At 46.7% G+C, this 14,228-nt stretch overlaps 1 protein-coding gene across 1 annotated transcript; it reads right to left on the reverse strand.

Moving 5' to 3' along the window:
- Positions 1-3,405: 3,405 nt before the first annotated feature.
- Positions 3,406-14,227, reverse strand: LOC118081145 (uncharacterized). The gene is made up of 4 exons (XM_035107375.3): positions 14,153-14,227; positions 10,922-11,095; positions 7,331-7,504; positions 3,406-6,886 (listed from the first exon to the last, which is right to left on the reverse strand). The coding sequence occupies exons 2-4, from the start codon at positions 11,019-11,021 to the stop codon at positions 4,833-4,835; spliced, it is 2,328 nt and encodes a 775-aa protein (XP_034963266.3). The 5' UTR covers positions 11,022-11,095; positions 14,153-14,227; the 3' UTR covers positions 3,406-4,832.
- Position 14,228: the final 1 nt, after the last annotated feature.

The raw sequence follows: 14,228 nt of genomic DNA on the forward strand, positions 1-14,228 counted from the left end.
CCGCAATGCAGAGGTCGCAAGCAATGCACCTGCCAAATATAGGCGCCCACCCTCTTTCCCCACTTGAAGCCACCACTTATCATGGGGCTCCCACTTCTGAGCCCCCCCCCCAAATAACCCCCTCCCCCCGGGGGTCGTAGGTGGGTCTCTCAGTGCCCCCCCAACAGCCTCCTCTGCACCCCCATCGCCCCCAGGCTCCCCTTTGCCCAAAGGACTCACCGCCCCAGAGGCCTCCCAAGACAAGCGGAAAAAAGGGGACGAGACGAGGAGACGGAAAGAGGGGCCTTTTGCAGACCGCTCTAGGCAGCCCAGCTCTCTCGCTCCCTTTAACCCTTATGTGGCCTCGCCGCTCGGGGATTCCTGCCCAGGGAAAAAGCGGGGGAGGCACTGGGAGGGATCCGGATCCCGCCGTGAGATCCCGCCAGATTCAGCACATGGCAACGCTTGGCTAGGCTCCCACGCTGGGAAAGGGGCATCCATAGGGGCCAACTCCTAGGGGCCCAGGGATTTTCCCCAGAGGGAGTCAATTGCTCTGGGAGGAGGAGTCTGACACAAGCTCAGCCGAAACCAAACAGCTGGCAATTCCGAGCCCCATTCTGCTCCGGCATCCTGCAAGCCCGCAATGCTTTGGGGGGCAGTGCAGAGCCTGCTGTATCCCAGGAGAATATCGTCGAAAAGTGCATTTATTTCAGTAATGCAACTTATTGTTTTTTATTTTTATTTTAATTTTTACAAATGCTTTCTTCTGGAAATCCCACAGTAATAAAACAAATAGCTACAATAATACAAAAATAAACATCCGCCGAGCGGTCTTTTTACCGGGGGGGGGGGCAGGAAAACCCTGGGCATGTGCTGCCAATCAGCAGCGACTACTACAGTAGATGGATCTATGGTCTGTCTTGGTATTTGACAGCTTCCTATATGCCTGTAACAGGAAAGCAGAAGAACTGGGAAAAGCATGGACTGGTGGTGAGAAGAGGAAAAAGTCTTCTCACAACTTAAAAGACTAATGCATTAATTTTTTTTCTGAAATATTTTTATTGGTTTTTACACACAAAAAGAAAGTAGTAAAAAAAACAAAAAATTGAACATATAATTTCATGAGACTCTCCGAATCCCCTACATGGGTTCTTATAACATTTCCCCTAAAACTGCATATGCATATCAGTACATTTCCCATAATTTCCATTTATTTGAATTGTTCATATCTTTAGTTTCTTTACAAGTGATCACATGATGGCATATGCTTTACTTCCACATAGTGGGAAGTGACGGAGACAGGATGTTTATGTTACTGTGTTCCGTTTGTCCTTTGTCCTTTCTCTCTTTGCTGTTTGATGAGAAAGAGGAAGGAGCTAAGTCAGAATGCTCCAAGTGTATTATATGTGAATAAAGTAGTTTAGCCAAAATGCTGAGCTATTGAGTATGTTACGCAAACTGCTAACACTCTGCTGTTCCTAAGTGTGCTGACGCCTCTTGGTATCCGTCGCTGTGATGTTCGGGCTGAAGAAAGCTTTTGAAGCTCCCGAACGATCGACCAGGAGGGAGAGAACATGCCAGCTGGGCATGTGTCTCTATCAGAGACGATTCTGAAAAGTTGTGAAATTATGGGAGAGGCAGAGGAGGAGAGGGAAGCAGAAGAGAGGGAAGCAGAGCAACAGCTGACATAGTGGGGGGGGGGGCTTCAGGAAATAATCCAGGGTTCAAGAAGAGGCAAAAAAAAAAAAGACTGATGGGGATTGCCATTCAAATGGTGAGTCTGTGCCTTGACATGTGATTTACCTACCCACCCACCCCCCAATATTTTATGATAGATATTACCAAGCATGCCCTGTGTTCCAGAAGGTGAGGTAGATAGGAGATAAAAGTTAAGATCCCTGAAAGCCTTTATCCATCTTCACTGGACCATTTTGACCTCAAAAACCTTCACCCATATTGCCTTGCTCACACTGAAGCTCTGAGTTAACGTCTGACCAAATCTCTCCCCCCCCCCCCCGCCCCGTATGACTTCGGTGATGATTTCTATACCTCCCACTATCATTGAAAGTATTTCCACACTCCATACATTTAAATGGTTTCTCCCATGCGAGTTCGCAGATGTGAAGTAAATGGACTATGCCACCTGAACCACTTTCCGCACTCCATACATTTGAATGGCTTCTCACCTGTGTGAATTGTTTGGTGTCTCCTAAGCTGAACGGCTTTCCACATTCCATACATTCAAATGGTTTCTCCCCTATGTGAGTTCGTTGATGGATCATCAGGTTTACCTTCTTGCTGAAGCTCTTCCCACACTCCATACATCGAAATGGCCTCTCCCCTGTATGAGTCATTTGGTGTAGCCTAAGCTTACAGCTTAAAATGAAGCTTTTCCCACACTCCATGCATTTAAATGGTCTCTTCCCCGTGTGACTCCGTTGCTGAATTCTAAGGTTTCCACTTTGACTGAAGCTCTTTCCACACTCTATGCATTTAAATGGCTTCTCCCCTGTGTGAGTTCGCAGATGTTTACTGAAGCTTCCAAGGTCAACTCTAGAATTCTATAATTCTACGTAAAAGACTGAACATCGAGTGAAACATTTACTATACACCACACATTAAAATGGTTTCTCCCGTGTGACTTCTCTGATGTTCACTAAGTTTATAACATTGACTGAAGCTCTTTCCACATTCCAAGCAATTAAAGTGTTTCACCCCAGTGTGAGTTTGCTGGTGTGTTCTAAGGGTTAAGTATGCTTCAGGTTGAGTACTCTGCGTACCGTCTGGAATGGATTAATCCACTTACCATTACTTTCAATGGGAAAATTCACTTCAGGTTAAGTAGGCTTCAGGATAAGTACAGACTTATGGAACCAATTGTGTACTTAAACCGAGGTACCACTGTAGACACAAAAGGCATGACTCCAATGATGATGATGTTATTTATATCCCACCCATCTGGCTGGGTTTCCCCAGTCACTCTAGGTGGCAGGGTTTTCTTCCAAAGTGTGTTTGAAGAGGAAGGCCCCCCTCTTTCACCATGGAGGGATGGAAAGCCCAGCACCCTGAAATCACCTGGTGCAATATGCGGATGACATGCCAAAGAATATGAACAATGCGTAGATGCCACCATCTCCTTATTAAATCATTAAGGAGAAGCAGTATATAAAGTGTCTAAGGAAAAAGCCCAGATTGGAAAAGAACAGGTGATTTTTATTGGATATGAATTGAGAAAAGGGACCAGGGCCCTTGGAACAGAAAGAGGTCAAGTTATTTTGGATAATCCACTCCCTATGAGCCTCAAAGCCCCGAGGTCATCTTTGGAGCTAACAGGATTCTGTCGAAACTGGGTACCAGTGTATGAGGTCTGGCACAGTCCTTGTATAATTCTCTTATAAAAGAGAACATAAAGAACTGGAAATGGACTAAAGAAATGAAAAATGCCTTTATTTTATTATATAACAGAATGAAGTGCCTTAAAATTTGGCCACCTTGTAAAGATCCCTGGGACAGGTTCGTCCAACACCTCATAGCTGCCAAGTTTTCCCTTTTCTCGCAAGGAAGCCTATTCAGCATAAGGGGAAATCCCTTTAAAAAAGGGATAACTTGGCAGCTATGCAACACCTTGTCAATGTGTTCCCCCACTCCTGTCTCCATCCATCCCTGCCCCATCTCTCCTTCCTCCCTGAAACTCACCGCTCACTGCTAAGCGATTCCAACATAGGTGCATTCTCATACAGTTACAATCAACCATTGGCAAACATAAAAACCATAATCAATATAAGACATAGAAAACAATACAGAAAGCAAACGATACATTATTGGTATAAGTTCCCTGGCGAAGGACATTTCTCAGTCTATCATGACCCAGAGCCTAGTTCTTTCGCCATAAGAACATTCCTTTTCTTAATTCAGGCGTTCTCAAAATCCAGGCGTTCTGCCAAATGTAGGAACAAAACATGCTGGACAGAAAGGCATACGAGCATAGATTCCTATACTGTACCAGGTGGCCTGTATGTAAACAAGGAAACTAACTGGCAGAAAACAGCACCTCTCATAATCTCTCTAGTAGGCCAAAAAGACACAGAGAAGATGGTTTTAGGAAAGCAATTATACATGGCTCATTTCTCGCAGTTTTGTACCTGAAAAGCATAGGCTCACATCTAAAGGCCTACACCTGCTTACTTCACAAGGTGTATACTCTGACAGAAACTTTCCACACGCCATACATTTACTGTAAATGGATTCTCCTGTGTGAGTTCTCTGATGTTTACTAAGTTCATCACGTCGGCTGTAGCTCTTTCCACACTCCAAGCATTTAAAGTGTTTCACCCCGTGTATGTTTATGTAATGCAAGGTGTGCACTCTGACGGAAAATCTTTCCACACTCCATACATTTAAATGGATTCTCCTGTGTGAGTTCTCTGATGTGAGTTTGCTGGCGTGTTCCAAGGGTTCCACTATGACTGAACCTCTTTCCACACTGATGGCACTGAATCTCTTGTTGCATTGTCATGCTAGTCTCCCTTTGAAGTTCATTTGTTCCAGAGAAGTGAACAAAATACAGTGAATGGGTTTCCACAGTGCCCCATCCAAAAATCCCTCAAATTATGTCCAGGGTCAACTCTAGAATTCTATAATTCTACGTACAAGACTGAACATCGAATGAAACATTTACTATACACCACACATTAAAATGGTTTCTCCCGTGTGACTTCTCTGATGTTCACTAAGTTTATAACATCGACTGAAGCTCTTTCCACACTCCAAGCATTTAAAGTGTTTCACCCCGTGTATGTTTATGTAATGCAAGGTGTGCACTCTGACGGAAACTCTTTCCACACTCCAAACATTTAAATGGATTCTCCTGTGTGAGTTCTCTGATGTTTACTAAGTTTATCACGTCGGCTGTAGCTCTTTCCACACTCCAAGCATTTAAAGTTTTTCACCCCAGTGTGAGTTTGCTGGTGTATTCTAAGGCCTGCACTACAAGTGAACCTCTTCCCACACTGCATGCATTTAAATGGTTTCTCCCCTGTGTGAATTCTCTGATGTTCAATCTGATGGTAACGTCGACTGAAGCTCTTTCCACACTCCAAACATTTAAATGGTTTCTCCCCCGTGTGAGTTCGCTGATGTGAAGTGAGGTGTGTCTTTCGGCTGAACCACTTTCCACACTTTAGACATTCAAATGGTTTCTCCCCTGTGTGAGTTCGTTCATGTACTCGAAGTGAAGTACTATGATGGAAGCTCTGTCCACACTCCACACATTTAAATGGTTTCTCCCCTGTGTGAGTTCGATGATGTAAATTAAGTTCCCCACTCTGATTAAAGCTCTTTCCACACTCCATACATTTAAATGGTTTCTCCCCCGTGTGAGTTCGCTGATGTGAAGTGAGGCGTGTCTTTCGGCTGAACCACTTCCCACACTCTAGACATTCAAATGGTTTCTCCCCTGTGTGAGTCTGTTGATGTATTCGAAGTGAACTACTATGACGGAAGCTCTGTCCACACTCCACACATTTAAATGGTTTCTCCCCTGTGTAAGTTCGATGATGTAAATTAAGCTCCCCACTCTGATTAAAGCTCTTTCCACACTCCATACATTTAAATGGTTTCTCCCCTGTGTGACTTCGATGATGAATTTTAAGGGACCAACTTTCGCTAAAGCTCTTTCCACATTCCAAACATTTAAATGGTTTCTCCCCCGTGTGAGTTCGCTGATGTCTAGTGAGGTGTGCCTTTCGGCTGAACCACTTTCCACACTTTAGACATTCAAAAGGTTTCTCCCCTGTGTGAGTCCGTTGATGTATTTGAAGTGAACTACTATGACGGAAGCTCTTTCCACACTCCATACAAGTAAATGGCTTTTCCCCTGTGTGAATTTGTTGATGTTTTCTAAGTGTGGCCTTTTTACTGAAGCTCTTTTTACACTCTATACATTTAAATGGTTTCTCCCCCGTGTGAGTTTGCTGATGTGAAGTGAGGTGTGCACTCTGACGGAAACTCTTTCCACACTCCATACATTTAAATTGTTTAACCCCTGTGTGAGTTTGCAGGTGTGTTCTAAGGCCTGCACTATGAGTGAACCTCTTCCCACACTGCATGCATTCAAATGGTTTCTCCCCTGTGTGAATTCGTTGATGTTCTGCATGCGTTCGACTATCACTGGAAGTCTTTCCACATTCCAAACATTTAAATGGTTTCTCCCTCGTGTGAGTTCGCTGATGTGAAGTGAGGTGTGTCTTTCGGCTGAACCACTTTCCACACTTTAGACATTCAAATGGTTTCTCCCCTGTGTGAGTCCGTTCATGTATTCGAAGTGAATTGCTATGACGGAATCTCTTTCCACACTCCATACAAGTAAATGGCTTTTCCCCTGTGTGAATTAGTTGATGTTTTTTAAGTGTTGCCTTTTCACTGAAGCTCTTTTTACACTCTATACATTTAAAAGGTTTCTCCCCTGTGTGAGTTCGATGATGTGAATAGAGTTGTGCATTCTGATTAAAGCTCTTTCCACACTCCATACATTTAAATGGTTTTTCCCCTGTATGAATTAGCTGGTGTAGTTTAAGAATGTCATTACGACTAAAACTTTTTCCACACTCCATACATTTAAATGGTTTCTCTCCTGTGTGAGTCCGTTGGTGTCTTGTAAGCTTTCCACTCTGCCTGAAGCACTTCCCACATTCCACACATTCATATTGTTTTTCCCCTGCATGATTAAATAGTCTTTCCCCCGTGTGACTTTGTTGATGGTTTGAAAGTTTCACCTTCTGACTAAAGCTCTTTCCACACACAGGACGCTTAAATGGTTCCCCCCCTGTGTAAGTCTGTCGATGGTTTGTAAGGTCTCCACCAGCAATGAAGCTCATTCCACATTCTGCAGAGTTCTGTTGATTATCTGCTTTGGAGCAAAGGGTGGAAATGCTTTTAGGGTTTCAAGGAACAACTTTGTATGAGGGGCGATATAAAAATTAAATAATTATAATTGTCTAGAAAAAATAAAAGTGGTAGAAGTGCTTCAAATAAATAAATAATCTATAATTACTGGAAGCATTTCCATAAGACCCTTTACCCCTATTTCTGTATTAGTTTAGGTAATCATCATCATCATTTAATCATGTCTAAAGTGTGGAAACATGTAAAATCGAAATCCTGGGAGATGAAAAAGGTTTCTGGCTACACTATGAAAGCAGATTCCAGAAACAAAGAGGAGCATGGGAGAAGGCCTCTTTGCTTCCTTCTTCCTGCCTTTTCTCTCCTCTCCATCTTCTCCCCTTGCCAATGTGTCCCTCCTCCCCGGTCTCTATCCACCCCCTGCCCCCATCTCTTATCCCCTGAAACTCACCAGATCTCTCTGAGGGTCCTGGGAGGGAATGCTCAACTGTTTTGGGGAGGGATGCAGGAGGCAGCCTGACTAAGTCAACCGTCCATCTTCCCCCTTGCATCCTCGCCAGGTTTGCAGGATCAGCCTCTTCCATCCTTCGTGAGGCGCTCAGAAGCCAAAGCAAGCTGCAGGATCCTGGGAGGGAGGAAGAAGCAAAGGGAGCCTAAGAGACCCTGCAAGCGTTTTCCTGCCCCAGAGGTTTAGCTCTTGAAGGCTAAGTCTCCCTGTGTGTGGAGTTACCACACACAGTTTCCATGGTGAAAGAGGGGGACCTTCCTCTTGAAACACACTTTGCAAGAAAGCCCTGCCACATAGAGTGATTGGGGAAACTCAGCCAGATGGGTGGGATATAAATAACATCATCCTCATGACTAGAGTCATGCCTATTGCATCTACTTTTACCTCTGTTAGATGGGAGTTTTGGCACTGCAGTCTCCCTGGCCACAAGCTCCCAGTGATTTCAATAAAAAAACCCACAATAATAACACATATTATTATCCCCCCGCGCATCTGGCAGGGTTTCCCCAGCCACTCTGCTGGCTGCTAGGTCCTCCCCCAATGTGGAAGAAATGAATACAAATGAATTTTATTCTTAAGGAAGGAATAGTAAAAATGACCATGCCTGCCTTAAGGTTCTGTGAGCAAAGAATATCACAAACAGCCCAAAGGAGGGGCCACTTCGCAGAACTGTTTATCTATGCACAAGAATGTTTGACAACCTGAGTTTAATTGCTGGAGACACTTAAAATGAGTCAATTGACTGATCTGACAGAGTTCCGTCACTGCTGGGACCTCAGAAAGGCCACCGACTTAAGGGGACACCTACACCAGGGGTCAGCAAACTTTTTCAGCAGGGGGCCAGTCCACTGTCCCTTAGACCTTGCCGGGGGGGGGGGGGAGAGCAGACTATATTTTGAAAAAAGAAAAATGAACGAATTCCTATGCCCCACAAATAAACCCAGAGATGCATTTTAAATAAAAGCACACATTCTGCTCATGTAAAAACGCACTGATTTCCGGACCATTCACGGGCCGGATTTAGAAGGAGAATGGGCCGGATGTGGCCCCCGGGCCTTAGTTTGCCTACCCATGCTCTGCACCGATCAGTTCTGGACTAGGGACTCTGGACACAGAGGAACTAGCTGTAAGTACACTCTGGACGCGGAACATTGAATATTTACCTGTGTGGGAGTCTCCAAGTAGGGTTTAAGAGTCAAGGGAATGTTAGAGGTCAGAACTGGTGTATTGTAAGAAAATGGTTGTACGATTGAAAGAAGGATGACTAGAATAGAAAGCCTGCAGGAAGTCAGTTTGTCTTACGTTGTGAGTTTAAGGACGGATGTGAGAAGTAGCTGTTTTGAAAAGAGGAAAGTAAAAAGGAAGAGAAACGCCAAGACAAGATGATGGCAGCTGTAGTAAAAGAGGCTCAAGGAAGTGAGATGGACAAGACTGGGGGAAAGGAATGTTTGCGCCTATTGCAAGCAGACAGGAGATTGGAAAAGGGAATGGTGTAAATGTTCGGTTTCTGATAATTGGTTATCATGGGAAACCTACAGGTTCTTACTTCACACAATTAACTCAAGGCAGTGTCAATTTACTCTTGGCAGAAAGCCATGGCCTGCCTGGCCTGGCAACAACTCTCTGATTGGTTGATGACCAGCACTGAACTCTGTTAGCTAGGAATGCTAGCACAGTTGTTTCTTGTGGGTGTTAGGAGTAGGAGTGCTGCGTATGGTTGGAGAGAGAGAGACAGAGAGGATTTATTTTGCTTTGCTTTGTATGCAGAAACTCTGCTGGTTTTATTTTCTTTTAATAAATCCTGTAAATAGTTATTCTGCGTCTAGCTGACTAGTCATTTCTACCTCAACTAGCTTCTGCGCTGTGCAGGAAAACTCTGCTACGTTTGGGCTAAAGCCACTACAGCTATGCCTGACACTTCAAAGTCCTAAGAGTAAAAGGTTAGAGGATGTGGCAGATTGGAGAGGAATAGGAACAGGAGCAAGAGAGGAAAAGATAAGGAGCTATGAGGGCTGATGCCCTCCAGGATTAGGGGAATCAGGGGTCCAGCACCTCCTGGAAAAATACGAAGGGGACCCCATGGTAAAACTCCAAATCAGGGGTTCCACTATAGAAGCATTGATATGTATGTTTGATTAGCATCCCCTGCATTGTAAAGGGGGTTGGACTGGATGACCTTTATGGTTTTATGGCATCACCTACACTTTTTGGAGGACAGTTGCAAAGGAACTTAGAGAGATGGAAAGCCCAGCACCCTGAAATCACCTGGTGCAATATGCGGATGACATGCCAAAGAATATGAACAATGCGTAGATTGTTAAATTATTAAGGAGAAGCTGGATATAAAGTGTGCAAGGAAAAAACCCAGATTGGAAAAGAACAGGGTTCTAATAGGATTCTGTCGAAACTGGATACAGTGGTGCCTCGCTAGATGAATGCCCTGCTAGACGAAAATTCCGCTTAACGAAAGGATTTTCTGATCGGAGGTTGCCTCGCTATACGACGAAGTTTTCTATGGGCACCACTTCGTCTTGCGAAGCATGGCCATAAAAACCTCCGATCAGAAAATCAGGGCATTCATCTAGCGAAAGGGGAACCAGCTGTAGCAAGGAAAGAAGGCCTCTCAGCTGATCTTCCTTTGCCTTCTTTACCTGCTGCAGCTGGTTCCCCTTTGTGTTCCGCTGGTCTCTGCCCCGCTGTGTTTCGGGCGGAATGGGGGGGAAACGCAGGATCTTTCCTGTCTTTCCCTCCCATCCTGCCTGTCACACAGCGGAGATCGTAGAGGGCTTGAGAAGCGCAGGATCTTTCCTGTCTTCCCACCCATCCCGCCCGACACACAACGGGGCATCGTAGGGGGCTTCTCAAGCCCCCTACGATCCCTGCTGTGTCGGGCTTGCCCGGGCGCTTCAGCTCCGGGAAGCAGGCAGGGAGATGGCAACAGCCCGGGAAGCTGCAGGCTGTTGCCGTCTCCCTGCCTGCTTCCCCGAGCCGTAGCGCATCGGGGGACAGAGCCGAAGATCAGGGGGCGCTGTTTGCTGGGGTTGACAAGCCCCGCAAGCAGCGCCCGCCGATCTTCGTGCGACAGGCTGTGGGGAAGGCAGGCAGGCAAGAGAGCAAGCGCCTGCCTGCCTGCCTGCCTTCCCCACCGCCAGTCCCCTGGAGCCCATACGAACGCATTGATTAAGTTTCAATGCATTCCTATGGGAAACCGGGACTCCCTAGACGAAAATTTCATTTCATGAATTGACCCGTGGAACGAATTAATTTCGTCTAGCGAGGCACCACTGTACCACTATATGAGGGCTGGCACAGTCCTTGCATAATTCTCCTATAAAAGAGAACATAAAGAACTGGGAATGGACTAAATAAATGAAAAATGCCTTTATTTTATTATATAACACATAAGAATTAGTACCTTAAAATGTTGCCACCTTGTAAAGATCCCTGGGACAGGTTTGTCCAACACCTTGCCAATGTGTCCCCCCCCCCGTCTCTATCCATGCCCGCCCCCGTCTCTTTTCCCCTGAAACTCACCAGATCTCTCTGAGGGCCCTGGGAGGGAATGCTCAACTGTTTTGGGGAGGGATGCAGGAGGCAGCCTGACCAAGTCAACCGTCCATCTTCCCCCTTCCATCCTCGCTAGGTTTGCAGGATCAGACTCTTTCAAACTTCCTAGGGAGCTCAGAAGTGAAAAGAAGCTGCTGGTTCCTGAGACGGAAGAAGAAGAAAAAGGAGCTTCAGAGACGCTGCAAGCATTTTCCTGCCCCAGAGGTTTAGCTGTTGAAGAGCAAGTCTCCCTGTGTGTAGAGTTACCACACACAGTTTCCATGGTGAAAGAGGGGGACCTTCCTCTTGAAACACACTTTGCAATAAAACCCTGCCACCTTCAGTGACTGGGGAAACCCAGCCAGATGGGTGGGATATAAATAATGTCGTCGTCGTCATCATCATCATCATTATGATTATGATTGGAGTCATGCCTTTTGTGTCTACTTTTATAACTGTTAGATGGGAGCTTTGGTATTGCAGCCTCCCTGGCCACAAGCTCCCAGTGACTTCAATTAAAAAACACCACAATAACAACAACAATTATTATTATTACCCCAGACATCTGGCAGGGTTTCCCCAGCCACAAACTCCCTTCCTCCAGCCTGCCTTCCTTTCCACTGTAGCCCCTCCCCCCAGGTCATGTGCCCTAGAAGAGAATATGCCCACACAACACAAAGATACTTTAGACAAAAAATTATGCAGACAAAAAAATCTACAGGAAGAAGTATCTGGTTATAAAAAGGAGAAAAAGGGAAGGGAGTAATTATAATATGTAATAGAAAAGAAATTAGCATTATGAACGCCCTTCCATCGGAGGTCAGGGAGAAGAACAACTACCTGACATTTAGAAAACACCTAAAGGCAGCCCTGTTTAGGGAAGTTTTTAATCTGTGATATTTTAATGTATTTTTATATTTGTTGGAAGCCGCCCAGAATGGCCGGGGAAACCCAGCCAGATGGGCGGGTTATAAATAATAAATAATAACCGTGGAAGGGGGGGGGAGAGGAAAGTCAACATTAAATGTGTATATTATATTTGGGTGAATGTTAGTGTGTTATTTGTAAAAAGAAAACGAAAAATGGAATTTATTATAAAATTCCAGAGAGGGGCATCCTGTTAGGGTGCAATAGATTCTAATGGATTGCTTTGAAGTCAATTCAGCGCCAAATAACAATAACAATAATAATAAAAAATGTCCTTCAGTAGCACCTTAAAGACCAACTAAGTTTTTATTTTGGTATGAGCTTTCGTGTGCATGCACAGTTCATCAGATACCTGATACCAGATATCAGGTGCTACTGAAGGAATTTTTTAATTTTGTTTCGACTCAGACCAACACGGCTACCTACCTGCCCTGTAATAATAATAATAAAGAATCGCTCCCCCCTCACCGCCCTGCACGTATTTTGCCGGAACAAAGGCAGCAACCCTAAGCAATTCCGACCCACGTCGACCGAAGGGCTGCCTCGGTGTAAGGCCGCGTCCCACGTTTGGATCCCCCAGAACAGTGTTTCCCAACAGGTGGTCCGCGGACCGCCAGGGGTCCGCGAGCTATGCCAGAGGGGTCCGCAACTTGGCGGAGCCAGAATGGAGGGGCGCTGGCCAGCCTGCCCGCCACCCACCGCCCAGTGCTCCCCACGGCTTTGTAGAAGTGAGGATAGCAGGTTTTTGCCCTGCTTCAGGGCGGCAGCGCCCGTTGGCGAGCTTGGCTTTCACGCGCTTTTTCCTTCCCTCACGAGGCGGAGCAAAGAGAAGCTGAATAAGGCGGAGGCGGAAAGGCTCTTCCCTCCTTTCCGCCTCCGCCTTATTCAGCTTCTCTTTGCTCCGCCTCGTGAGGGGAGGAAAAAGCGCGCGAAAGCCAAGCTCGCCAACGGGCGCTGCCGCCCTGAAGCAGGGCGAAAATCTGCTGTCATGGCCCGGTCACTGGGCGCCCGCCTCGCCCGGAGCCGCTTCTTCGGCGGCTTCGTGTGCGGGGCGGCGCTGGGAGCCGCGGCCTCCGCACTGACTGACCGCAAACCCCTCAGGGAGCCCCATCTCCCACCCGCGTCCCTGCAGAGCTCCGTGGCCGGCACCGCGCCTGGGCAAAACAGCAAACCCTGAGTGACTGAGCTGATTATCACCCTTCCCCAAGGTAAGATCAAAGGCTCATTTAGCCCAGTGTGTGTGTGTGTGTGTGTGTGTGTGTGTGCTTTTTCCTCCCATGCAAGTCAATGGAGCAATTTTTGTATGGGGAAGGAGCTGTGTGTGAGAAAAAACAGAAAATACAGAGCATGCACCACAAAGTGGGGGTGCTTTGAAAATGTAGCGACTGACCACACCCCCACAGCTGACCATGCCCACAACCCTTTTCAACAATCCCAGGATGAAAGAACCTGGGAATCCCCATTCAGAAGATCACTTTTTATATTCTTTGGAAAAAGGAAACTAGTTTCCAGCTGCACCTGCCCTTGAGCTTCACTGCTGAAATACAAGGGGTTTCCCCAGACTTACCGCTGTGGGTTGCTGGCACTGAGATGCTGTCACCAGGAGAGCCCTCTCTGTCATCCACCCTGCATGGACCATGTCAGCCTTCGAGGAGGAGAGGATACCAAGAGGCAAAAGGGGGGAAAGGTGCACATGAGGTAAAAGGGACCCCTGACCATTGGGTCCAGTCGTGACCGACTCTGGGGTTGCATGCTCATCTCGCATTATTGGCCGAGGGAGCCGGCGTATAGCTTCCAGGTCATGTGGCTAGCATGACAAAGCCACTTCTGGCGAACCAGAGCAGCACATGGAAACGCCGTTTACCTTCCCGCTGTAGCGGTTCCTATTTATCTACTTGCATTTTGACGTGCTTTCAAACTGCGCAGGTACCCTGTCTTTTTAATTTTAGGATTAGGAATTAATGGGGGTCCTTGTCACAATAGCGGCTCGATGAGGGGTCCTCGAGAAAATTTTGTTGGGAACCCCTGCCCCAGAAGATCCTGCTACTCCAATAGGAGGAGGTGGGCAGGAATCCAGCTTCCAGGGAAGAAAGGCTTTGGGGGGGATAGGAGGCCCCTCGCCTCGTGTAGGGATGTGACTTAAGGGAGATTCTTAGGCAGGAGCAAGAAGGCTGGGCTCCCTCCCAGAGATCCTTCCACTCCTCCTCCCTCAGCCCCCCAACATCCTCTTTTCGGCTCCCCCACCCACCAAATCTCCCCTATGCCCAAAGGCCCCCCCTTGGCACGACTCACCCCTCGCCCTGTGCGTCGCATCTCTGCCGTGCGCACCTTGCTCTGCGAGCGGAGAGGGGGGGGAGAGGGGGGAGGG

Source organism: Zootoca vivipara, chromosome 2, assembly GCF_965207765.1.
Source record: "Zootoca vivipara chromosome 2, rZooViv2.hap1.1, whole genome shotgun sequence".
Lineage (NCBI taxonomy): Eukaryota > Metazoa > Chordata > Lepidosauria > Squamata > Lacertidae > Zootoca > Zootoca vivipara.